The sequence below is a fragment of the Salminus brasiliensis genome, chromosome 6 (assembly GCF_030463535.1).
Source record: "Salminus brasiliensis chromosome 6, fSalBra1.hap2, whole genome shotgun sequence".
NCBI lineage: Eukaryota > Metazoa > Chordata > Actinopteri > Characiformes > Bryconidae > Salminus > Salminus brasiliensis.
Window position 1 is genome coordinate 33,430,003 of NC_132883.1, and position 27,984 is coordinate 33,457,986.

Here is a 27,984-nt window from a genome sequence, read left to right on the forward strand (position 1 = left end):
CATCCCCCCGTGTTTCTTGCCTGGCCTCGAGGAGGGCGCCTTTCTCCGCAGAATTTCAGAACGCTGACGTTCTGAAGTAATCATGTGATTCGGTCCGTTCCCAGGGTTCAGCGAGAGCTGTTTGCCCCACCCCACCTCTTCAGTGCTGGCTATCCTCACTGCCCTGGTCCTGGAGGAAAAAAAGAGAGGGGAGAATAGCGTAGAAAATACAGCCTTTTCGCCGAGCTCGCATATCAGCCCGTTCGCCGAGGGACTTCCACGGCAGAAGTGGAGGAATGTGACGAACGCCGTTCTGTTCGCCAGTCTTCGTGCACGTGCGCGAACGCAGCCACTTCGAATCCCTGAAAGAACACAAAGCTGAGGCTGTCAGTGGACGAGGCGGTTAGCTGTGAGAATATGGGGGAAAGCCGCAAGAATCGTGTCGTTTTGCCGTTTTAGCGCAGTAAGATCATAACAGCCGCTGTTTTCGGGCTATTAGTGGCTCCACCGAGGAGGCTTTCCGACGCGAAAGGACGTACATGTATTGAATCTGAAGAGAAGCCCGAGAAGGCCCTTTGGATTGGGGGAAAATCAGCATAGAGCAGCAGCAGCAGCCATCGCAGAAACGACGAAAGGAAGAAAAAAACTGAATTATTTCCCCGACGCTGAACGACATACACGGAGTCGTAGTGCAAATTACGTGACCTTTTAACGGATTTTCAGCTTTTGGGGTATAATGAACACCAAGAAAAGGATACGCATTCAGTTCGTGTAGTTTAAATCATTTTCGCTTGTCTAGCTAGCTAGGCTAAGCTAAGCTAGGCTAGGGCCGACTCTGCGTGGAACGGGGCTGCGACTAGGAAACGAGGAGCAACACGGCCTTGTCGGTGTTGAAATGTTAAGAATTAAACAGGAGCCGTCTCCGTTTAACTTAGCGTTGCACAAAAAATCCAAACGGGCAGTTCTTCCAGTTGGATGCTCCAGTACGTAGGCCGAATCCTCTTCGTGACATGAAATTATCCTTCGTTGCTCGCTATTGGAAAGTTGAGGGTGGAGGCCTCAAGTGATCAATGTATGGATGGATAATAACCTTCATCTTCGTCTAGGACATAAACTTTAGCTTGTAAGAAGCGGATACCGACCCAAACGTTTAAGAGGAATCGCTGTTATAAAAAATAAGTCGGCTACTCTCCCCTTTCACCCAGAGCTATGAAAAACGCGTATAATGAACTTATTAGTTACACATCAATGTCATCGCTGAAATAACAGTGGAGGTAGGCTGCATTGGGACGACTTGGAAGATGTATAGCCTACATGTCGCCGACAGTTCGAACCATTTCGTGGATCAGACGAATCTAGAATAGCTCATTTTATCTATTTATTTTTCGATATCCCCTCTCCCCTGGACCTTTCTTTCGCGGGAAGATGGGCTGCTTGGGAAACAGTAAGACCGAAGATCAGCGGAATGAAGAGAAGGCGCAAAGAGAAGCGAACAAGAAAATCGAGAAACAACTTCAGAAAGACAAGCAGATCTACAGAGCCACGCACAGGCTGCTACTTTTAGGTAAGTTTCTAAAATGGGAAACGGGTGGTTTTCTAAGGCCCGTGGCTGTGAAAACACTGGTCTAGTTTGCAGCAGTGGACCGAATTCGCTGGTGTTTTTGTCTGTCAATCCAAACATTGAATGCACTGTAAATATGGCCCACATTTTAGCCTCAGTGTCAAAACTGTAGTCTCAGTTGATTATTATTATTTGTATTTGTATCGACCGGGTTGTTTACCTATCTGGCGCCGTAACGTCAGAAAGGAGATCGTTTTTCATGACCCATACCGCTGTAACACCCTTAACACTATTGTGCTGTAAAATAATGTTGGTGTGGTTTTAATTGTGCCGGACTTGATCCCACACCGACATGTGCGACATGTATCGGCATGTGGGTGTGTTCTTGTTGAACTGGTAATGTGGAAGTATCGCTCTGTCTGTAGACCTGTATCTCACTCAGGGCACTCGAAACCTCCACAGCGTTTAGCCATGTCTCTGAATTAATCAGATTAGTATTGGGCTTTCTACGGTCTTAATTGTGTTATTAAAACTGTATTTCTGGACATTTACCGATTCGGCGTTTTATAGCTTAGCTGTACGCGTAGGCCTACCGGTAGTGTATTTCCGTTTGAGCGGAAGTCGTGTTGATGTCGAAAACAGAGGAAAACAAAACGCCATAACACGAAAATAACACATTTCTGACCAATGTGGATCAAATTAACGCTTTTAAAAAGCAAAAGGTTTCTTCAGTGTGCAATTGACCGCTTTTAAAATGAATACTTATAAATTGGATTACGTCTGTAAGCTGTGTGTGTGTGTGTGTGTGTGTGTGTGTGTGTGTGTGTGTGTGTGTGTGTGTGTGGTGGGGGGGGGGTAACCCCGAGCATTCGTATCTGAAAGAGCCTGTTTATCTGTTTATTTTTCACATCGCCGCTCCTCTCTATTGCGGATACATATGTCTATTGCTCAGTGGCACACTTCTGTCGTTCGTTGATGATAATAAAACGGACAGTTAACAGAAGCCGGTGTCTTGCTGTGTAGCTTTGTTTTAACTTTCTTGCCCGGCTTTCAGAACTGAACTGTGTTGAAGGTGACCATGTTTATAAACAGTCATGTTCGATGGCTCTGATCGACTGGTGATGATGAGCAAAAGTACTTGTCTGTCCAGTAGGAATGTAGAATCTTATTGCCAGAGCACACCAGCCAAATTTTCTTCTTCTTCTTACAAAAAAAAACATTTTAATGTTTTGGATTTTTTATAGTTTTTTTAACGTTCATAGAAACAACAGATGAACTAGAGTGAATGGAGAAAACACTTCTGTCAGTTACGTGAACTCAATGTAATTGTTCTGTAAAGTCTGGCTCACCAATTAAGATGTAACATTTCCTTTTTTAGTTACTAATGTACCCAGTTTGAAAAATCATTCATTTTAATGATTTAAATGGAAATTTGTTCAGTATTTAAACTGATTAAACTTAGTTAAAATGCTGGTTGCCATGCGAGGTAATTTTTTTACTATGAACAGAAACTCCTTTTTCTAAATGATCTTTTTCCTGCAATATGAAAACATCCAGGATTGACTCAGATTTTGTCTTCATAGTCTTTTAAGAGGACATTTATAGGCCCCCATATTTTTTGTTGTTAATTTGTGGGGGAAAACGTAATGAATGGGCCCTTAGAAGTGAGGCTCAATAAAGGAGGATAAATCCATAGCCTCCTGACCCCAACAAGTTACATTGTAGTTTGACCCGCAAAGCTAACTTACCTGACACATGCCTGTGAAGTTCTGAAATTACTGCTGATCATGCAATTTTACTGCATAGGCTGAGGCTGTTGTGATTCACCAGGTTCTGTTTTCTTTACGATTTTATGTCCTATACTATATCCTATACTTGCATGGGGTACAAATAGTCTTGGAGTTTATTGTATAAATATAAAATATAGCGCTTACTGTTGCCAAAAACAAGTGGGCAATTTGTCAGATTCTAATAGGTAAATATTGATTAGTATGTGTACATAGAACTAGAGCTTGGTGATATGAAAATTTTCTATCATGATATTTAAAGACTTTTTTTTTCGTTATATCACAATATTTTGTGATTATAATATGTAGAAAAATGCACCAACAGCGTAAAAAATGCTATCCAAATACTAACTTACAGAGTGCCATGATTTTAACTTAAAATATGCTTCACTCTATTTAATTAAATAAGACTGATTACATTTTGGAATAAAACGGGCAGTTAATCAGTGTTTTTTTTTTAAGCACTGACAATATTCACAATATAATCATAAAAGCATATTGTGTACCATGATAAATTTTATCACGATACAGTAAAATAGTCATATTGTCCAGCTCTACATAGACCTCGCCTTTCTTCAAACTTTGACAAGTTATATATTTTAACAAAATGTAATCACAAGTCTGTGGCATCACTGTATTAAGCAACCATTTCAAAACATGCAAGCAAGGACCAATTTATTCAACCACTCACACATGCATTTAATAACCAATTGCACTGGTTTTAAATATTTTTCAAACATTAATTGAAGATCTTTTAAATCACATTTTAAATTGTTGCAATACATCTGTCTGTAATAAGACCTATGATAACAATGTGTGCAAAATTTTGACAATGTGATGTGACGACAAATCATGTAGAACAGACATTGTCAGTTATATGTATGGTAGCACTGTGTGAACACCAAATCAACAACCTACAACATTCTTGCTCCACCCTCTTCGCACCTCTAGTCTTAATAGTAGATTATGCAACAACCTAGATACAGCTAACATAATAACAGAAAAAGCACTATGTTTATAGATTTGTCTTGAACCACACTATTCTTATCTCCAAGCTCTAGTCTCATTAGTTGATTTTATGCAACAACTGGATACAGTACTCGTTCCTCACTAACGTTTTGTTCAAAATATTTAAATTTTTAGTTGTGAACCCAGAATTGTGACTTGAATGTACACCGACTATTGTTACAACCCTGTTAAAAATTAAAATTGGAATGAATTACCAAAGCACTTTGTTTAGACTTTCAAGCACATTCTAATTCAAGCCAAAATAGCTTTTATTTATTTTATGGACATCAATGACTATGACCGTCTCCAGGCCTGGAACATTCCTTGATTATCAGCATAGATAGCCATGTAAGTTGATATGGCACAATACTTTTTTTTATCTGTTCCAATACATATTCTGAAATAAAGGATGCAGTTTTAAAAAAATAAAAAATATAACAAATTAATTATGTTGAAACACTTGAAGTAGGCTAGCAATTAGGGACTTCCCAATCCATTTGCTCACATTTACCCAATAGTCCTGATCCCTGTACCTTGTTGCTGAATATCATCTGATTCTGATCCGTTCTGACCTTTGTTACTATAAATAATGCTGTATTATCTATTAAGGTAAGATGTGCTTCTAATTTATACTGTAGTAAAATCATATTGTTTTGAGAATAGTTTTTATAATGTGACCTTTTTCCATTTTTTTCTTTTTCTTTCAAATGAGCATTTTGATATTATTTAATGTCCTATAATTCAGCCTGACTGACCTCTCCGATTATTTAGCTTCCAGTTACTTCTAAGCACTGCAGTGGAAGGTGTCTGTGTCTTTAGTAATACACAGATTAAGATTCTTTTTTTTTTTGGTCTACTGATGCGCTTTAACTACTTTCTAATGTTGTAAATGTGCTATGATTTCTCATTATGATTTCTCATTCTGAGAATGAAACCTTACTGCTGTGGAGTTTGAATGTCCATTAAAGGACATACATTTCCTCAATCTGGAGGTAGAGCTGCAGTGAAAACATACAGACAGAGCAGCTGTCCGCCATGTGAATGAAGTGCGTGGATAAAACCGTTATGGTTTGTAAACATTGTGCCACGAGAGCCAGAAGGCAACACGGCGAGCACGGTCACACTTTTGCAGTGACATTAATTTGGTGTGTCAATGGAGAGCAGTTTTATATTATTGTCATTTGACTAATGACTAATAATTTGTAACATACTGAAAGAAAAACAGTGGCAGAGAGAGAGGCAATCACTGTACTCAATCGCATCATATACTGTATTTATATAACAATCAAAATAAGTAACTGATACAAACAAAGCAGTAACACAAAATACTTTTTACCTGAAAACGTGTCTTGCATTTGTCTCCGTATTTTCTTTTTTCTTTTTCTTTTTTTTTCTTTTTTTTTCTGACCCAAAAAAACGACCGCATCCCTTACTCAAAAAAAATAAATTCTCCAGAGTTTGTGATACGTTACACCACTAGTAGATTCATATATCAACTGTAAACCCCACATGATGAAACATGACTTCACACAGTATACATTTGTTGCAGGATTGGATTGGATTCATTATTTTTTCTTCTTTATAGCAAAAACCAACTGTTTGTCAAAAGCTCTGTTCAGGTACATAACGTTCCTCATTGCTAAAACTCCGCACAGCAATTAAATTACCGTAGCACGAATGAGTTTCTAGCACCTGAATGTTTGAATCATGTGACCAAATGGCCAGTTGTCATTGTGGTGAAGCAAAACAATGTAAATAAAAAATAACCATGGATGTATATACCAACATGAGGCAACATCTGCAATAGCAAGATGCAGAAATGTGTATCCAGGCTGGACTAAAATTATTAGGACATTATTATTATTATTATTATTATTATTATTATAGGGCTGTATTCTGTTTGTTTTTTTTCTTCCAAACAACTTGCAGTTATGTTTGAGATGTGTCTAGAATCTCAGTCAAATCCATTTCTTACTTTCTTAACGGTTTCATTGAATTACTTCCTGGCTTGTATCTCTGGTTCTGTTTTTTTTTCTTTTTGCAGATTATTAATTTTATTCTGGATTTATTTTCTTGTAACACGATTTGAGCAATATTCCACTTATTTCACACCTCTGGTCATTTTAAACTGTATTTAAAATGATTCCCTATTGCTTCTACTAAAGTCATTGCAATAATGTTATCCCTCAAAACTGTTTTGCCAATGGCCCAAAGCAAAGTCGACATTCCCCATTACAATTTTATTCCATGTAGGACTGTTTTTGGTTGTTGTCTTAGAACATTAGAAATGTAGGTTAATAGCTCAGATGCACAAGATTAATCAATGAATGGTCTGAAATATCAATGTTTACTATTTTTTTTAGTCTTCCCACTCATGCCTGTTGCCCCCTTTTTTTTTTATCGCAACGGGTCTTTTCTGGAGTAGACTGTGTAGAATGTGAGTGAGGGTAGTATGCGTGGGGTGTGGTCACTCTCTTAAATGGCATTTGTTTTTATTAATCATAATTGCTACTCCCTGTTTGTGACCTGAACTGCAAGATGAGATTTCATATTTAAAACCAAACCTACTTTATTTTAATGCTCCCATTCTGAGAGATAGGTTTCCTGTGGAAAAGCTACATGAGCTCAACTCTTTTTCATAAATGTTTGCAGTGTTTTAAACTGGGTTGATGAAATGGATGATATTTTAATTTGATCTGATTTACTCCTCTGCATTATCTGTCCTATTATGAACCAGTTTGTCTTTCATAACCAAACTTAAAACTGCTAGCTCTCTTTTCATATTCATTAAGTGTGAAGTAAACCAAACAAAGGAACCAAAGAAAACAATCTAATTTTAACCACAAGGAACTGCTTGATTTCAAGCGGTAGCTGCAAATCAAGCAGTTTTTGACTTCCACTGTTGTCCATTCATAGTAGTCCTTGGAGCTCAGATAGTAGCAAGGCTCTAGAGGGAAGTCTCTCTTTCATAAAGAGGGTCTCAGCATTTGTCTGTAACTCCTAGAAAAACTGACCGCTTTCATGTCCCAACCATTTCTATTTTAATTGTAATATATCGAGAGATTCCCTTTAAAGACATCTGAAAAGTCAAATATGGGTCATTTTAATTTTGTCACCAACCTCTCTTGAATATTTATTTATTTATTTATTTGGGCATCTAGAACAGCCGCCTTGCTCTGTTAACCAGAAGCTATCTTCAGCAACTACATGGCTACATCCTTGGTGTCCTAGATTCGCATCTCCACTCCCAACAGTTTGTGCTTTGTGCTTTGGCTTTTGGCTTTTTTTTTTTTTTGTTTGTTTGTTTTTTTGTTTGTTTTTTGAGTTCTCCATGTAGCAGTTGAGAATGTAACATGGAGAATGGATTGCAAAGCATAATGATGAATAACACTGTAGAATCTTGTTAAATTTTTTGCAAACTCTCGATCTGCCAGTGTTTGGAAACAGTTGATCCCACATGCATCACAGTAAAACAACCCCAAGATAACTCCACAGATTACATCAACAGAAACTGTTAATGCTGTGCGAATAAGTACTGTTTCACGGACATTATTGCAAAATAGTTTGTGTAAACCACGTTGTAATGTGCCCGACTGTTCATTAGGACATTTGAAAGCAAGATTTGCGGCTTTGAGGAGAGTGATGGACAAACATGAAGGACGTTCTATTTGTTAGCGATGCTTGTTTTGTTTTGCACGCATATTGCAAATTTCACAAAGGATCCGCTAACGAAAAAGCATAAATGCTTGTTTCAGTATGACTTCAACCCACCAGCAGAGCTAGTGAGCACAGGCAACAACACCAAGGACAAACTAGTGAGACATGAGTTTAAAAACATTTTTTTGACCCATAATGCAGTGAAACATTAATTTGCAACATAAACAAAAGTGATTATGGAAAAAATACAGGAATTGCATCTGTTGTGGGGGTGCGTTATAATACAGTGATGTTTTTGAGTTTGTTCACTGACATGAGTCAAAAGCAATAGAACAGTTGGAGAGAAGACATAATGCTATTGGTAATGTTTTAATAAAGCATTCCTGTTCATAGTATTTTCTAGGGTTGTGCGGTATCCACTTCATATAATCTCAAAATGATTTCTGCAGGATATGGTATTTCCGGGGGGTGGGTTAGGGTAAGCCTAAATGGTTCTACTTTTACATTGCTTCTGTACCACCACAACTCGCTCTATTTTAGCATTAGCTTTGTTAGCAGAATAACAAAGCTAATGCTTACTAAGCTCACTAAAAGCTTAAATTGAAGGTGGGGAGGTTGTTTATTTGTTTTGGGGTGGTTGTGTTGTTTTTTTTGGGGGGGGGTTTTCTGCATGGTTTTGGATCTGTAGCCCACTCTAAGATATCCTTTGCTGAGCTAGCTCCTCTACAGTTCCACCGATTATCTGAGTATCAGCTGCTGCTGGCTAACTGCTGAGTCCCCGAAACAAGTGTCGAGAATAAAACCTTGTCTGAGAGCGTCTAGTGTTGGGAGTAAAAGAAAGACAAATTTAGACAGGTTTTGCCACACTTGGACTTATAGTCAACTAGCACTATCTAAATATAGGTAGATAGTGCTAGTTGACTATAAGTTGGACAGCATGCGAAACACCACAACAGGTTCAAATCACACACTTGGTAGAGGATAAATCAGCATACCAAAGAATGCAGAGTCGAGGAAAAGGTGTTTAACTGTTTTTAGGTACAATTGATGTCCAGGTTTACTTCATTTTCCCCTCCAACTATGGTGGGCTTGTTTTGGGTTTCCCAGTGATTAGTTCTCATACACCATTCAAATGCTTGTCTAGTACCTTGGACATAGCCTAAGTTAGCACAGTAGTTAGCTTTTGGAGTACAATAAATGTGTCCAATATTGGTTTGAATCATTGGTCAAATCCTAATGCCTGTCTGATTCCAATAATCATTTTAAAGAAAAATCTGCTGATATTGATATGATTCTAGTATAGGATATGTTTTTCTGTCTGTTGCTAAAGGCAAAAGAGTGCATCTTTCCATATGATATAAAGATGTTTTGAGCTCAGTACTTTTATAGTAGAAAAGTATTGGCACAATAAAATTGCAATATATTTACGGTTGTGTTTCTATTAAGTGTTTAGTTTGTGAGACATGGTTCGAACACTGTTGAGACTAACCTTGTTATGTGGAGTATTTTAGCTTGACCAACTTTTGGTGTGAGGTTAAATGTTTCAATGTGGATGCATTGGAGGCACCAGTAGAGTAATTTAAATGAATGCTGTTGAAGGAATGACCAATTTATTTTTTTCTCCTTCCTTATTCTATAAGGTTCATGGTGGAGAGGTTCTTGTGTGGTATTTCTTTTTATTATGATTAATATTTTAATACATTTGAAGAGACCTGTCATGTATAATGTTTTAGCCTAAAGGTCTGACAGTGCTAGCAAGTGGTAATTTTTGTGAGCCTTTTTCTTTCCTTTTGCATTAGTTTTAATTGATTTGCAGCAGGGGCAGATTGCGCATCAGCAACTTTCAGAGCAAGAGATTTCGCCTGAAATTCCAACTTCAAGTTCAACTTTGGCAAACGTTTTGACATGTAAAATCATGTTCTCAACAAGTAACACTGCTGCTTAGGCTGCGCTGACCTCTGAATAGGCCCTGCTCTGAGTACCCAAAATGGAGGAAACGCTAATTTTAGAAGTGTCTAAGCATGACCATTTCTTCCGTACTGGCTATAAATAAACACATAAAAGAGAGACTTCATACCCAGAGATTGTATTATCATTTACGTTTGTGATTTTTACTTTTTATGGTAGCAATAAACAAGCTGCAGTCTCATGCAAGTTAGCTCCTTGGCTAACACCCCACTGCCACCAGCCACACCAGATATCTACACTTGCACTACAACTGAGGTATTCACTACCTGATATAATACTTCTTTTCCCCCCATGTCCACTGTTTATGGTAAGCAAGTTGGCCTACTTTTTTTTTTTTTTTTGGCTCGAAGTTAGCGCCTCAGCTAATCACTAAGCAGCTAATCCACAAACATCACTGCCCTCCTCTGCCACCAACCATGTCAGCAACCTGCAGTTTTTCATGCTAGGACTGTGTGTACAGCACTGTGCTTTTGCAAGTATACATTTGTCTGATATGATTGTTTTATTGTTGGTGAGTTGACTAACTTTAGCTTGGTAACTGCACCACAATGGAGTATTATTTGGGGCCAGGCTTCTTGTCCAGCCATAGTCATACCCATTTCACAGTGCAATTCGAACTGGAAATGTCTAGTGTGACTGTGGCTTTATTCAAAGCTTTTATAAGAGTTTACAGTATTCAGATTGCCTAAATGTATTTTAGATCATCACCAGTCTCTCTGTCTGTCTTTCTCTCAATAGGTGCAGGAGAGTCTGGGAAGAGCACTATTGTCAAACAGATGCGGATCTTGCATGTTAACGGCTTCAATGCTGAGTGAGTATTGATGAAACCATGTTATGTATGTGTGTAGGTCTGAGTGATCTGTGCGTTTACGTGCCTTTTTGAGTCCTTATCAGTCAGACAAAAACAGTGTGCTGTTTATAGTTGTATGCAAAAATGTAGCACCCTTAAACAAAATGTCTTATTATGAATAGCATAATAGCATAGTCAGTACTGACTTGATTTAGTTAAGAATAAACACTTCTTTACTATTTTTTTCTTTAATATTTTAAAGCAATGTGCTGTTTTCTCTTTTATGATGGGCTTGTGTGGGGGGGGGAAATAAGCACTGATTTTAATGGCTGGTTTACCTCAGTGCAGTACCTCACAGGAGAGCCTAGCATAGTTGGCACTAACAAAAATTATAAACTTTTCTTAATGGATGATGGTAGTGTCCTCTAGGTACAGTCCGCTAGCTAGCACCTTCTTTCTTTGAATGTTGAAAGGAATATTATCAAATAAAAAGGTTTTATCTGTATCTTTGTCTTTTAGAGATTAGTTTTACTAATGTTTTCACAGTGACAATGCTTATATAGGGGAGCATGTATTTAAAAATATATTTTGCTATTTATTTACTGCTGAGGAAGCACCTTTTCTTCGCTTTCTGCATTGCAAAAGTACTCATTGTAAATTCATGTTTTGTTCAAGTGTTGTCTTGAAATAATTTTTTTTTTTTTTTTTGCTTTAATATCTGTTACAAGCTTTTAATTGTATGTTTAAAGTAGAATAAATAAATATACCTAATCAACATAGTAATTCCTGTTGAAGGGGTAACAGAAATTAGCATTTTTAAAGAAAGTGTGCACAGTTGAACATATAAAAAATATATATAAATATTTTATATAAAAAAAGCAGGTGTGTTAATTATGCACCATTTTAGCTTGCCTGGGAAAGATAGATAGTTTATTAGATAGTAGATTGCAGACCTGTTTTTACATTGCTTTTTGCTATGCTACCAAGCCCTTGGAGTTGATTCACTAGCAGACACTGATTTTAACTGGTGCAAAGAAGCAACAGGGAAGTGGTAGCTGGTAGCTAGTGGTAGCTGGTTTCTGGTAACTGCTGCTTCATCCATGTTAATCATTTTGCTACAGAGATACCTTGTCAGTTCTGCTGATCTCATCGTATTGCAAACTCTTCACTCTATGCGAACAGTGTTGAAACAACCAGGTCTTCATAGCCGCTTTTCCACTGCAGGACCAAACAGTTCTGAGCAAGGAGGGTAACCATTCCGTTTGCTTTTCCACATGGACATGATTTGGCAAGAAACGCTTGAGCCTGGTTTTCTCAGCATGGTTAGCTTAATTGTACAAAGACCTGTTCGGTATGAGGACTTAATGGTATAAGGATCTTCTGATTGGTTCATTATATGCGACACCTTTGTGATGCTAGACCCTGGGTCTTCATATTTCCAGTACAGAAAATAATGGAGACTGTATCTAAATAGTTTAAGATTAGTTTGTTTGTTGTAACGCTCTTCATTAGTGTGGCGACAAGTACAATGTAGTGCATTGTAGCATAATAAAGTTACATTTACATTTACGGCATTTAGCAGACGCTCTTATCCAGAGCGACTTACAGAGTGCTTTGCTATTTACCCAAGAAAACCTTCGCTAGTTAGAATGGGCTAAAAATTCAAAAGATACCTCTAAGCTTAGACATTGCTAAACACAATACAATAAGGCGACCATAGAACTATTCGTCCAAGTACTCTCGGAAGAGGTGGGTCTTCAGTCTGCGTTTGAAGACAGCGAGGGACTCGGCCGTTCGGACACCCAGGGGAAGCTCGTTCCACCACTTTGGTGCCAGGACAGAAAAAAGCCTGGACGCTTGTCTAAGTCTAAGCACGCTTAGTAGAAGCTAGTGTTACCTTCACGAGGCAAAAATGCCAGGACACACTCCTTGGCCTCCTTGGCATGTTTTGAGACGAGTGTGATTTTATGTGTGCAAATTACACAAGGCTAACAGATGAGTTACGGCCTCCAGGAGTTGGCTAGCCTTAGTTAGCTAGTACAATATTAGCCTAGTTGTCGTTGTAGTGTAAGACTAAAACAGCAAATGGACAAAGAAACATAACCAATCTAACAGGTCCATATCAGCACTGCTTTAGTAACCATTTAACCCTGCAGTGGGGAAAAAGGCTGATGTTTCCACAATGAAGATGTCTCATTCACAATTTTAACCTATATTACCTGGCTCTCTTATTTTATCCATGGCTAACAGTTAGCAATAGTGTTTACTAGACTTTGTTGTTTACGCCGATTATACTTTGGCGAATGAGAAAATATGTGTACAGTTTTCACAGGTGTATTTCAAATAAAATAAAAAGAATAGATAAATAAATAAAAAGTCACCAAAGACTCAGCACAATGTTTTCTTTAGAAAAATAGGCTTGAAACCCAATTCTTTGTTTGGCCTTGTCTGCCTTGTCCGTCGGATAACAAGTATCCTCATTTACCAGGATTGTGTACGCCTATTGGTGCCTAAACCACACTTATTACATTAATCCTACACATGTTAGTTACCAACAGAGATGTTTGAATACAAACCATTAGACTTTTCAAATGTTCTGCATTATAAAATTGCCACAATGTAAATTGTCATTGAGAGTGGTGTGATATGGAAAGCTTGTTCTAAAGAAACTTACTAAATCGGAGTTGCTCAACGGTGGTGATGGGAGCCAAACATCTAAAGAGTTTAATGCCCCACAGAAATGCATATGGCAAAATTGCCACAAATACAAATTACCTTATGCAGTTTTAAAGGTTTTATGGTAGTTGTGGCCATTTGTGGTCAAGAGGTACATTTTTTTTGGTTGGTAAATAAAAGAAACATATTTGCTTTGTAGACATTGTAACCCTGGTTCCTATCCCCACAGCTGTAAAGAAATTGTGGAATTCTCCTTTAAGTAGTAATGCAAGGTGTGCATAAATCCTAAATACATAATCATGGAATTTTCTAAATCATAAGAAGTTTACCTTGTAATGGCAAAAAAAAAAAATCTTAATGTGCTATGTTATATGTTCTTGTTTTCTATAATGAAACGTTTTTTCTACACTGCTGAGGATATTAAATCAGATATCACTTTTTGTCTCTGAGATGTCTACTCAAACTTTCTTGGTTCCTTTATCACTACTACCTTTCTCCTCCCGAATTTCTTCTCTCACATTCAAATATGTGTGCAAACTCTCTGACCTATTGATGAAAGTCATGTTAAAAATGTATATGGAGCCTTCTCTTCAATGACCGTGTGGAAAAAGAAAAAGTTAACTCAAACATCCTGAGCTTTGGTATTGGTCTTAAATCTTTTGTGTGGTTTTCAAACAAGGATTAAACCCTGATTGAGATGTAATTGAAGTCATGACTATCTTTGTCTATTTTTGTAGAGAGAAAAAACAGAAGATTCAAGACATCAAGAACAATATAAAAGAGGCCATAGAGGTCTGTGGATTTTTAGTGTTTCTATTTGATGTTTAAATGTGAAAATAATTAGTATGATTTTATAAAACAAATCCGGTTGTGTAGAGTTTTGTGTGTGAACATTGTGCTGTGGTGCTCCAGACATCTTTCAACAGTTAATTATACAATACACCAGTCAGTATAAATTGTCATAGGGCTGTGGTTATCAGTACCTGAATAGTCAGTCATGGTTTTAAAGTATTGCTTAAAATATTTGAAATTACAATAGGTTACTTCAGCCTAGTTTCGATATGCTAGAATTATCTTTGTAATCTCAGTAATTCTTAGTTCTGCTATTTAAACAAAATTAAAGCTTTCTGCTTTGTCTTGGTTAGCTATAAATAGTATAATTGACTTTTTCTTTGATGGTAATGTAATAATACATATGTTAAGTGGTGTTTTTTTTTCCTTTTCTTTTTTTTTAAGACCATAGTGACCGCTATGAATACTCTGACTCCGCCTGTCCAACTGGCCTGTCCAGAAAACCAACGACGAATTGAGTACATTCTCAACTTAACCAATCAGAAGGACTTTGAGTTCACATCTGTAAGTATGGCTATTTGATTTCACAGAGCAGGAAAAAAGTAGTATAAATAGATGTTACTATACCAGACTTCTGTGTATGATCTGTTGATAGCCTATCCCTATAAATCCCTATAAGTAGTTGTTGGTAGCTGCTGATCTATGCTCAATGTCACATTGGATTGGTTAAAACCTACCCAGTGGGGATACAGCTATGCTATATTTGCCAGCACCTTTGGGATTTACCTTATGTGTGAATTGAGTGGTTAAGGGATTTAAAGTGAAAAGGATAATGAAAAGTTGGTATCTTTCCCTCTGCTCATTAACAGCCCCAGAGGGTTTTATAGCCATTGCAGTGCTCAAGGCTGGTATAGTCCTCTGGGTAAGACTCTGTGTACAGTCCCCAATAGAATTACACATGCGCACAACCAACAAGCATATTGCTTAACATGTCTACTAGGCTTGACTCTGATTGTGTACAAATGAGATGCAATGTGTATAATCCGTGTAGATCAGGAGATCAGGTTTTATTAAAAACTGTAACTTCTATAATGAAGATTTTACAATATTAACCGAACATTTGATTCAGTTTAAGACACTTTTTTTTTTTTTTTTTTTTTTTTTTTTCCTGCAAGTCACCTATTTTATGTCAAGCACCTATTTGAAGACGGTTACTTAATATTAAAATCTGTCTTACTTCCATACCATTTAAAATTTGAAGAGTTGCTTTCAAAGCAAACATTGTATGACTTTTCTGGTTGCCTTACATGTGACCTGACTTCAGGCAACACTCAAAAAACAAGAAGAACATAATTAATTAATCAGGTTAATTTAATTATTTTGTGCACCCAAAATTCATTTTAAGGATTAATCAAATGTGAATTTAAGCTGTGCTTTTGTTTCTTGGCTTTGTGAAAATGACATTTAATGCATTTGCAGTACATAAAGCCAAGTGTACAAAAATCAGTTTGATGTCTCTTTATTCCCACATGTTCTTTGTTTTTGTAGCAAACAGAAAATAAACTTTATGTAAAAGTTCCTTTGGATCAGTGGGCGAAACAGAAATGAGGAGACTGAGTGTGTCATTGATGCAGGTGCCGACGGGCAGTGCCCTGTGTAAATAGTGGTACAACAAGCTGGAATCAGTGCAGCATGGGGCTAGTGTAGAGATGGCATGTGACCACCCATAAAGGAGTCCTCTGTCTCCTAGACACATGATCAGGGGCCCAGGCCTGCTTTATCAGGGATAGAGGGTGTTCTCCTGGCCCAGATAATATGATTTTGTTTTGTGTGTGTATATGTGCGTGACTAAGTGTATTTTGATTTGCTATCTTGATTTAACTGAAAGTTTAGTACTTGTTGGTAGTGATGGCTAAATCTGGTGTGTGTGTGTGTGTGTGTGTGTGTGTGTGTGTGTGTGTGTGTGTGTGTGTGTGTGTGTGTGTGTGTGTGTGTGTGTGTGTGTGTGTCCCAAAATGGATGTGATTTTGTTCTTGCACTTGGGGCTGTGTGTGTCCCAAGATGGATGTGATTTTGTTCTTGCACTTGGGGCTGATGTCCATCATGCTGTAGCTAAATATTGAGTGTGAACATTGCCTTAATTACAGATACACAAAGAGATTTGCCTTAATCACAGATGAGATTCTTAATAGACAATCTCTCTCCTCTCTCTCTTTTTTTTTTTTTTTTTTTTTTTCTTCCCCCCTCTCCCCTCTATCTCTCTCCTTCCTACCCCACCCTCAGGAGTTTTATGAGCATGCAAAGACTCTGTGGCAGGACGAAGGAGTGAAGGCCTGTTATGAGCGCTCCAATGAGTATCAGCTGATCGACTGCGCACAGTAGTAAGTTCCTTGTCTGTGAACGCAATGTTATTATATATTTGCAACTTAAACATACCAGCGTGAGTGGTATCTTCACATTCACGCAGTGGCTTAGGGCTTTTTATTTGAATCTGGAAATTCGACTCTGATGCAAGTGTGACCTGCATATTTATTTATTTTTATTATTATTATATATTTTTTATATACTTACAGGAAAGGTAAGTATTTCAGAGAGCCGTGCAAAATTTAAGATTAAAAGATGGTGAAACATTGCAGATGTTGTAAATGCTCTTTTCTTGCATATACTGCTGTCCTATAACTATGCAAATAAAATCAACAAATATAAAAGCTGATTATGATAATTGTTTTGTAATGTCATTCTTTGGCTGTTTTTTCTGTTTAAAAGTAACTTTTTTTTTCTTCTGTGGAATATTTTTGGCTGTTGATTTACAGAGCTGATTTACATATCTAATTTTCTATTTAATTTGATGTGTGTGTGTGTGTGTGTGTGTGTCCCAGCTTTTTAGACAAAATAGACATTGTTCAGCAGAGTGATTACACACCATCTGACCAGGTGAGTGACCGCTCACATTCAGGCTGTTGCTCCTCACTTTACTTTCTTGGCTAAAGCTGAAACGACTAAATGCTTTGCTTGGACCAGGAGGTGTTTGTTCTGATTTTCTGCGTTTGTCTCCTGTAGGACCTTCTCAGATGCAGAGTTCTCACCTCTGGTATATTTGAAACAAGATTCCAAGTGGACAAAGTGAATTTCCAGTAAGTAGTGAAGGGATCATGTTTGTCAATTATTGGAAAGCAAAGCAAATCACAGCTTCTATGTATTGGTTGTATGTTCTAAGCAGTTTTTGTCATAAGCTGTAGAATGTAGATATGTATTTAACTTTCCTGGGACAGTATTGACCACTGAGTGTACACATGAAGCTGTGATATTGTTAAATGATGAGGTGTATGGAAGTAGTTTCAATATCATATTAAAAAAAGAGAAGAAAAGGAATCATGTAGGGCATTAAAATAAGAATGGATAATTGGATAGATAAACGTGGAACACAGAAACACCTTATTGGTTTATCTTTAACTATAAGGATGTAAAGTGTTATCAGCAGTCTGATTGCTACTGTTATTTATCATAGTTGCCTGTTTTTGTCAGGCTGTTGAAGCTAATTTATCTCAGCAGTTTACATCATTAGTGCTGTTTGCGGTCTGGTTTAAAGAAAAAGACTGTAGTAAAACTAAATAACTTTGTGTGGTATCAGCTTCGCCATAAAGTCTCTTTGCAGTTAAGATATAAATTGTCATTGCACTTGATCAGTGGTGCAATTGCTACATGTACAGTTTTTTTTTTTTTTTTTTTTTTTTTTTTTAAACTGTCACTATGTTCAGTTTTTCCAGGTTTGTGTTCAATAATATTTATTTTTCTTTAAGAGATTTTCATGTAGGCAAGACATGTTTTTGCAGTATACTAAAATCATTGACCACTTCCAACAAAAGCCCAGCTGAAACTGATGTTTTATTCCTATTGGGGCAATAAAAGGGGTACTATGTTTTGTACCATGTCAACAATGCTTCTTGTTTAACTTAGTAGTTTAATATTACTGTGTTCAGACTGCAGGCAAATCGGATTTGTTTCTGATTCTGGTGAAATGACCGTCCACACTGTTATTTGCAAACAATTAGATCAGATTTGCATGTCTGGACATCACAAACCTGTCTGCCTTTGGTGCTATGGTCATGACATGAGTGTCAGTAACTAGCCCGTGGTGCTTTTCTTGAATCCCGCACTTCCTTCTCTCTGTAATTGACGCAGTTGTTGGTTGTATTGCAAGTGACTTAACAATTCGATTTTAGTGTACAGACCATCCAGACTGAGACAGACATGTAGAAATTTAATTGTAATTGCATTCCAAACCACCTCTAAATTTGGTTTGGATCTGAATTGCAAAAAATTTATTCCATGTGGTTTTTGACTGTCCAGAGTATCTGATCAATCTGGATGTAATCCATATATGCCAAAAATCAGATTTTGGCTGGCAGTCTTTTACATAGCCTATGGTGTCATGGTGAACAGGATTTCAAGGCCTAAGCAAGGAAGAGAAAACACATTTTTGGTTGTCAACAGGTGTGTGTAGTAGACACCTGTGGAATGATGCCCTATAGATCCGTAGCGGGTTGTGCTGCATTCTCCGAATTGTTATGGATTGCCCACATACCCCCAGTCTTTTATCACTCTTCAATACTAGTTTAATGTCTGTAAATTAATTTAAAATAGATTTTAAATATTTAAGTGAAGACCCTCTAAGTCTAAGTAAAAGATTTAGCAGAGACTCTTTTTGCTTTGCTGACATTGTTTATATTACTTCACAGTAATGTTATGCGTAAAATGCCTGTTTCTCCCCTCAGCATGTTTGATGTGGGTGGCCAGAGGGATGAGCGACGGAAGTGGATCCAGTGTTTTAATGGTAAATACGTGGCATATTCTGCTTTACCTAGGGATCTCTATGTTTTAGGGTGAACTTTTTTTTTTTTTTTTTTTTTTTTTTTTTTTTTTTTTAAATAATAATAATATAAAGGGAAACTCACTAAAATAAGTCCTAGTTTTTTTGGGGGGGGTTTATGTTCTTCTCTTTTTGTCTTTGCCTCCCCTCAGACGTAACTGCCATCATCTTTGTGGTGGCCAGCAGTAGCTATAACATGGTCATTCGAGAAGACAATCAAACCAACCGCTTACAAGAAGCACTTAATCTCTTCAAAAACATCTGGAACAACAGGTAAAAATGCAAACGCATGTAAAGCTAGACGCACACAGTCATTAGACAACATTGTTGTTTAGCAGTGTTCGATTAAACAACTTTGTTTTCTGCTCTGTACTTTTTCCTCCTCAGATGGTTGCGAACTATCTCTGTAATTCTCTTTCTAAATAAGCAAGACCTCTTAGCTGAGAAGGTCTTGGCAGGAAAGTCAAAAATTGAGGAATATTTTCCAGAGTTTGCTCGCTACACCACGCCAGATGACGGTAAGGCACTTTCTCACAATATCATATATGCCTACACATTGTTATAATATGTACACACTAAATGTCCATGACCTTTGCTTAAGTTTACCAATATTAAGAGCCATGTTGTAGTGGCAAATAAAGAGTTTAATCATAGTAATCACAACAATATTTTGTGGTTAATAATTATTAATCACACGTTAAAATGCTAGCTGGCATGTCCTTGAGTTTTTGGGACATGAGAACAAATATGTCTAAAACTGGCTAGCGGAACCCTTTTCTCTTTTATTATTATAATATCTGTGTAGTTTTGAGAACTTAAGCCTCAAACACAAAGTTTAGACACAGAAGCTTTAATAGAGAAAATGCTTCAACAAAATAAAAATAAAACATTTTAATGGGTAGATCAGTCATTGGGCTGGGTTAAGCTGAGCTAAGAGAGCGATGAGCGACATGGGAGGGATAAGAGAATGAGTTTATCCATATTTTAGCATAAATAAAATGTAATGTACACTCTGAGCTCAACAGTAAAGAGGCTGTGTTTACATTGCTAAATAAACCATAAATACGTCAATAGGCTCTGTAAAGAGAGTGACCTACAGGAAGAAGTTGGGCCAAACTTGGTAAGATTATTTTACGTTTAACGCGTTAAAGTATGCAGTTTTCTTATGAGGAAAAAGATGGTACCCTCACATTTATTACTACTTTAAATGTTTTTGTAGGAGCCTGTTGTATTTAAACCCCAGACATTTAGTTTGGTTTGCTCTTGATTGTTGAAGTGAGTAGTGACATCACCATGGCGAGATTCAAAAAGCTTTTTGAGAACTTCAGAAAGAAGGTTGTAGATGCATTTGAATCTGGAAAGGGGAATCATTTCAAACCAATTAGAAATGAGCAGTTCCACTGTCTGCCAGGTCAGTTACAAGTGAAACAACTGTCAACATGGTCAGGCCCAAGAGCAGGCAGCAAGATGCAAGTCTCAAGCAATAATGAAATACAGGTACAGTTAACTCTTGCCACAGACCATTTGTCAAGGTAGTAGAGTGTCTACCATCAAAAAGAAACTGATGAGAGGTATGCAAGGAGAAACTCTTACTGTATTAAAAAAAAGTGTGTTTGTGTTTGTGGGCACTCCTCTTTTTATTAAGTCTGTTTTATTGCTTTGGAGGCAGTATATCCCTGTACTCTACACAAAGCAAAAATCTGGTCCAATAAATAATACCAAGACTTCAGTAAATTATTTTTAACAGTGTTATTTTATCGTTTTTAACTGTCATTCTAGTTCCGATATCCACCTGTGCAGTACACAAAATAACAGAAGAAAACGGACTTGATTGTAAACCAAAAGAAACCAAATGCCAAAGCACATGCAGCTTTCCACTTGCAAAATATACTGATAATAACACTGACATCACACCCACAGTCTAATTTTGTTGCATCTTTCAATATATGGTATGGCCTGAGGTCTTGCCCGATGGGAATAATTCAGAACACGAGAGAAATAGCCCCACCTTGTGGCTAAGCCTGTGTAAACATATAAGGAGATGCCAGCTAGTAGCAGTGTAGTATTTCTATATAGAGATTAAAACCTGAACAAAAAAAAGGACAAAGGCTGAACAATAATAATTACATTCCAACATAATGTTTATCTTGCATATTTTGTATTTTGTGACTTACTAAATGTAAATAATGATACAAATAACTGTGTAAGTTAAGTGGCTCAAATTCTATAGATTCATGAACAATTAATTGTACTATGAACATATATTAATAATTTGCAAGCAGAGGGGGTTATGATGTGCATTATAACATTTACTTCTTTCTCCAGCATCCCCTGAGACAGGAGAAGATCCACGAGTCACAAGGGCGAAATACTTTATCCGAGATGAGTTCTTGGTGAGTGGGTATTAACCATTAAAAAAACTATTTACTAGCTAGTCATTTATTTATAATAACTAGTTATTATATATTTTTATTTACATGCTCTATCTGAAAACCAAACAAAAATCACAAAAAATAATTATAATAAAACCATTATAAAAAATCACCTTGTTTACTAACATAAGGTATCAACTGGAGGTTTAGAATACTCTTGTTCAACAGATTTTTCTGCAGAAAACAGAATAAAACAGATTTTTTCTGTTTTTGAGTTAAGAAATAAACAAAATGTATGAAGGGACAATCAAGGCATATGTGACATTATCTTTTCCCAGATGCAGTCAATCAGCAAAGACACACTTGGTATCTGAAGTTTGTTGCTTTAATTTAGAACAGAAGCTAAATGCTATTGTTTGCGAGTAAGTTCTCATAAATCTCCGCATTAGGTCTTCATTTGTTGCACGCAGACAAATAATGACTTATTTAATTCTAGAAAAACACTTCTGCAATAACTATTCAATAGACAAAACTACTTTGCAGAGCAGAATGGACAACAATGAGTATCTGGACCTTCTTTTAACTCTGGACCATGTTCTGTCATTGCACATATTGACCCAGTTAGAAAGCAGAATAGTGCTTCAAAGTGGAATGCAGATGATGTAGTTAAAATTGTACCTCAAATGTTTAAGGTCTGTCCAGCCTTTTTTTTTTTTCTTTCTTTTTTTTACAGCCTTTTACTACAAACCGGATTCCAAAAAAGTTGGGACACTAAACAAATTGTGAATAAAAACTGAATGCAATGATGTGGAGATGGCAAATGTCAATATTTTATTCGTAATAGAACATAGATGACATATCAAAAGTTTAATCTGAGTAAATGTAACATTTTAAAGGAGAAATATGTTGATTCAAAATTTCATGGTGTCAACAAATCCCAAAAAAGTTGGGACAAGGCCATTTTTACCACTGTGTGGCATCCCCCCTTCTTCTTACACACTCAACAGACGTCTGGGTACAGAGGAGACCAGTTTCTCAAGTTTAGAAATAGGAATGCTCTCCCATTCATGTCTAATACAGGCCTCTAACTGTTTAATCTGTTTAACCTTCTTTGTCGCACCTTCCTCTTTATGATGCGCCAAATGTTCTCTATAGGTGAAAGGTCTGGACTGCAGGCTGGCCATTTCAGTACCCGGATCCTTCTCCTACATAGCCATGATGTTGTGATAGCTGCAGAATGTGGTCTGGCATTATCTTGTTGAAAAATGTAGGGTCTTCCCTGAAAGAGATGACGTCTAGATGGGAGCATATGTTGTTCTAGAACCTGAACATAGTTCTCTGCATTAATGGTGCCTTTCCAGACATGCAAGCTGCCCATGCCACAAGCACTCATGCAACCCCATACCATCAGTGATGCAGGCTTCTGAACGGAGTGTTGATAACTTGGGTTATCCTTGTCCTCTCTGGTCCGGATGACATGGCGTCCCAGTGTTCCATAAAGAACTTCAAATCGTGACTCATCTGACCACAGAATAGTCTTCCATTTTGCCACACTCCATTTTAAAAGACCCCTGGCCCAGTGCAAACGTCTGAGCTTGTGGAGCTTGCTTAGCAATGGCTTCCTCTTTGCACTGTAGAGTTTCAGCTGGCAACGGCGGATGGCACGGTGGATTGTGTTCACTGACAATGATTTCTGGAAGTATTCCTGAGCCCATTCTGTTATTTCCTTGACAGTGGCATTCCTGTTTGAGGTGCAGTGACGTTTAAGGGCCCGGAGATCACGAGCATCCAGTAGAGTTTTCCGGCCTTGACCCTTACGCACAGCAATTGTTCCAGATTCTCTGAATCTTTTGATGATGTTAAGCACGGTTGATGTTAACTTAAAAGTCTTTGCTATTTTACGCTGGGTAACACCATTCTGATATTGCTGCACTATCTTTCTGCGCAACAATGGTGGAATTGGTGATCCTCTTACCATCTTGGCTTCAGAGAGACACTGACACTCTGAGAAGCTCTTTTTATACCCAATCACGTTGTCAATTGACCTAAATAGTGTTAATTGGTCTTCCAGCTGTTCGTTATATGCTCAATTTCCTTTTTCCAGCCACTTATTGCTACTTGTCACAACTCTTTTGGGATTTGTTGACGCCATAAAATTTTGAATCAACATATTTCTCCTTTAAAATTTTACATTTACTCAGATTAAACTTTTGATCTGTCATCTATGTTGTATTACGAATAAAATATTGACATTTGCCATCTCCACATCATTGCATTTTTATTCACAATTTATTTAGTGTCCCAACTTTTTTGGAATCCGGTTTGTACATCCTTTTTTAATTTCCTTGTGCACATGGATATCTGAAGTAAATAAAAGAATGTTTCCATGTATTTATCCAGATATTGTGTTTACTAAATTGCCATTTATTTACCCAAACTATTCCTTTTAAACACCTCACTGGGGTCAGGTTAGGTTTACTAGTGATCTGTGCCATGGTAGCAGTTTGCAGTTTTTCTAGTGAAACAGACTTTTCCCCTCATGTATATTTTATTTATTTCATCAGAGGATCAGCACAGCGAGTGGAGACGGCCGGCACTACTGTTACCCGCACTTCACCTGTGCAGTAGACACGGAGAATATCCGCCGCGTCTTCAACGACTGTCGAGACATCATCCAGAGGATGCACCTCCGCCAGTATGAGCTTTTGTGATTGGAGGATCTTGAGCGACAGACATTAAAAGCTCTTGTGATTGAAGGAGGTTGCGAGTGATGGATTGCCTAAGAGCTGATGGTCTGAAGGGAGAGGATGTGACTCACTCTCGTTACCTGCTGACCTGCTCTTATGCTGGGCCCCTTATACAGACAAACATACACACACACACGTACACTGTTGCCCAGGAGAACCATGCTGTCAGGGGACCAAAAACAAACAAAAATATGAATAAAAAAAAAATGATGCAGCATTCATTTGACGCAGCAGCCCCGTTTTAAGACTGCACGCAAACGGACCTTGAGACTAAGTTAATTCATTCGATCATTTGCACAAGTAGATGCAACACACAGATGAACATAGCCACAATAGCTCTACCTGACGTAAAATAATACACCTGCAAAAACATAGCTCACATTTCTCTCATTTTTACTTCTCGTATTAGCTCGCCCTTTGATCAGGGTGTGTGCCAAATTGCATACACACACACATACATACACACGCCTGCACACGTACATACGTACACACACAGCTAAACCCCCGGCAGTACTGTTGACGGCTGATTTGTGATGACCCTGGTCCTGTATCACATGACTGTGCCTGGCTGTTTCTGAATGGCTGGATCTGCTTTGGTTGCCTCTGATTGGCTATCTGTTCACCTCCTCTCTTACAGAGACTGATGGTTTCTCACAGAGTTGTGAGAGAGCAGGATAGACTGCGGTAAACGAGGGACAATTGAGACATGACCTTGTCACATGACTTGTTTAGGTGCTTTTGGAAAGATGAACTTAAAACGTCAGAATGATCACAGCTCTCCACTCCGTGCCCCCCACTCCCTTCTTTGATCATCTAATTTAATGCAAATAATTTGATTGACAGCACTCTTGCCTCTGGAAAAAAAAGAATTCTAGTAAAAGAGGGAAAGAAGACTCTTGCCAATGGAACACTGCTCCCTTCTGCCATATTTCTTTTGGGTCTCTTGTCATCCTCCCAGCCCTCCTTTTCCAGTTCTTTTCTTTCTTTTTTCTCTCTGTCTCTTGCCCCCACCCCTTCCTCCCTCTTTTCCCTCTCTTTCCCTGTCTTATTCACCCCCCCCCTTCTCTATCTCTCAACCCCCCCCCTCTTCTTTCCCCCTCTATTTTACTGCTGGACTATTATTCTTGTACAGACTGTAAAATGTATTATTTTGTACTTTATTGAAGAAAAAAAAACTTGTAGAAGATCCCTGTGCCTTGATCACAACACTGCGTGTAAAAAAGGAAGAAGAAAAAAAAAAAAAAAGAACAAAAAAAAGAGCTAAAGGCGTAAGGTATGTCTCTGCGCTGTATTGCTTGGCCTCTTGGTCTGTGTTCACACTGCAGGTAAAAATGGTCTAAATTAAATTTGTTTTGGTTGTTCTCATTATCTTTGCCACCTGGCCTGGACCTGACATTAGACACTCATGAACAGATCATGCTCCTTAACTGACCCGCATGCAAGCAAGAACAATGCATTGCCCAGCTCGCTAATTCAGCAAGACAGGTTACCCTCTCCCTTTCATTAAGATGAATAGACCTCTGTAAATTCAAAATCAGCTGAGCGAACTGCTGGATTAAATGTGGAGTACAAATGGTAGACACTAAACAACCTTTACAGAAAAGAGTGAATTTCTTTGCTTGTTTTAATAGTGAAAGTTGATCAAATGTATATTTTACCTGCTATAAAGAAGAATGCTAGCAATGGGACTTTTTCCTCTCTCTCTCTTACTTAAAAATATAATTAGTAATTTATCATATACTTTCACCCTTAAGGTAGTGTCTGTTTACACTGCCCGTATTTGTCCTTTGACACAAAAGATGCAAAGCAGAATTCTATTGTGAAATCTAATCTGAAAGTCTCTTTTCCCACATCAGATTTCAGTACCACATTTGAACTCCATATATCAGAATATAGTGTGTTTCTTATTGTTCGCAGAGCCACACAAAAAGGTAATCACACATAATAAAAGACTGGATTTGGGCCACCTTTACCTGTAGTGGGAACGCTGGTCTTAGCCACCCTTTCCATGGGGAATCAGTTGACCACCATGAGTCTCAGTCTCTTTTTCTCTATCTCTCTCTCTAACTCTCTCTCGCTCTCTCTCTCTATCTATCTCTCTCTCTCTTTATCTATCTATCTCTCGCTCTCTCTCCCTCTCCCCCTCTCCCTATGCTGACGCTCCTCTCATGTGTTACAATTTGTTTTGCATCCATATCCCCCCAAAAGAGAGAACTAATTAGAACAAGTATGGATGTAAAAACAAAACTTTAATTTTTCAGCTTTAATAGAATCAAGGAAACGTCACCCATTTGTGCACTTCATGTTACTGTGCATTACTGCAACTGCAATCCTGTTCCTGGGGAGGGGGGGCAGGGTACTTCCTTACTGTTTTATTTCAGTTTTAGCTTTAAGGTTAAAGGGTATGGGGAGGGGTATCCAAATGCAAAACCTGGCTTGTTTCTACATTAATTTCATTTTTTCCTAACTAAAGAAGAAACAAAAATAGCTCTGTTTTGAGTCATTCTTGGCTGTGTCTCAGAAAGGGAATTCTGCCATGAAAAGAGGGTTCACCAAAAAACGGTAGCAGGTATTATGTTGACAGTTTTTTTTGTTGTTTTTGTTTTGACATAGCAGGTGTGTTTTATGTACAGTATAAACCATTTATAGCATGGCACCACAGTTCAGTTTAGTGGACTTTGTGGACCTCCATTCTACTTTAGAACATTTGCCAAGGAAAATAGAGGCTTTACCTAATGTTGACCACTAGATGGTAGCAAATTGTCAAGATGTGACTTACAATAACCATTCTTATTTTTTCCTCTTTTATTTCCCCCTTGTTTAAAGGTACTTTTGTCTAAGTGAGGGGTCTTTTCTTTTTTCCAAAGTGTAATATTTGTTCTTGAGGTAGACCTCACCGTTTGTATCTCACTTGACTACATTTATTAGAAGGGTGATGTGTGAAAAGGTCGCTATACTGGATACTTAAACATGTCATGAGTCAATGAGAAGCACAGATGACCGAAGCAAGCTTAAAAAAAAAAAAAATCAGTAATTGGACACACCGATGAAAAGTTCCCACCAGCATGTACATGAGGTTTATATGCCACACTGCAAGGACACAGGATTTGTCATTCCTTGTAGCCTGAGAATCTGTTAGGTATTGCAGGTATTGCACATTGTCTCATTGTCATTACTGTTTACCCATCCTGGCATTGTGTCTTTGATGGGCTTGGAGACCAACATACAAACGTAGTTGATGGTACATTGGTTGATTCTTTATTATTTTTGTTTAGTTGCTTTATGATGTTTTACTTTTGAAAAATACAGTGGCTCCCATCAGAAGCTGAGATGTCCAAAACTCTACAAGGTACGGTACGTTTCCAAATGGCAATATCTTTCAACTTGCATTTAATTTTTTTTCAAGTCAATTGTTTAGGAGGATGATGCACTTGCCTAAGAAAGGTAAGACATCAAAGGAATATTAGTTACAAAATTACTTGGAAAAATGTGTGCAACACCCAAAAACCTTCTCTTTTAGATAAACTCTAATCAAATGCCACTTTCACTGTGGGGCAACAAACTCAACACTGGTAATAAAATGATGCATAGCTGTCGTATAGCTCTTACCTAGAAGAGGAACTGGACACAACATCATTTGCAAATCAGAGAAGCTGCTGTTGGGTTATCTTGTCCTCTGTGTCATTTCAATGTCTTTGGGATTTAAGTAGAACTAGATTTAAATAGACAATTTCATAGGGAGACCTGTACAGTTCTCTAATCAGACAACTGTGTGAC

The 27,984-nt window shown here is 37.7% G+C and overlaps 1 protein-coding gene across 1 annotated transcript; it reads left to right on the forward strand.

The window, feature by feature from the left end:
• LOC140557570 (guanine nucleotide-binding protein G(s) subunit alpha) lies at positions 1–26,694 on the forward strand. Its single transcript, XM_072682101.1, has 12 exons — positions 1–1,543; positions 10,699–10,771; positions 14,164–14,218; positions 14,663–14,782; positions 16,502–16,599; positions 17,098–17,152; positions 17,279–17,352; positions 18,994–19,052; positions 19,241–19,361; positions 19,476–19,606; positions 21,414–21,481; positions 24,025–26,694. The coding sequence occupies exons 1-12, from the start codon at positions 1,405–1,407 to the stop codon at positions 24,169–24,171; spliced, it is 1,140 nt and encodes a 379-aa protein (XP_072538202.1). The 5' UTR covers positions 1–1,404; the 3' UTR covers positions 24,172–26,694.
• The last annotated feature ends 1,290 nt before the right edge of the window (positions 26,695–27,984 follow it).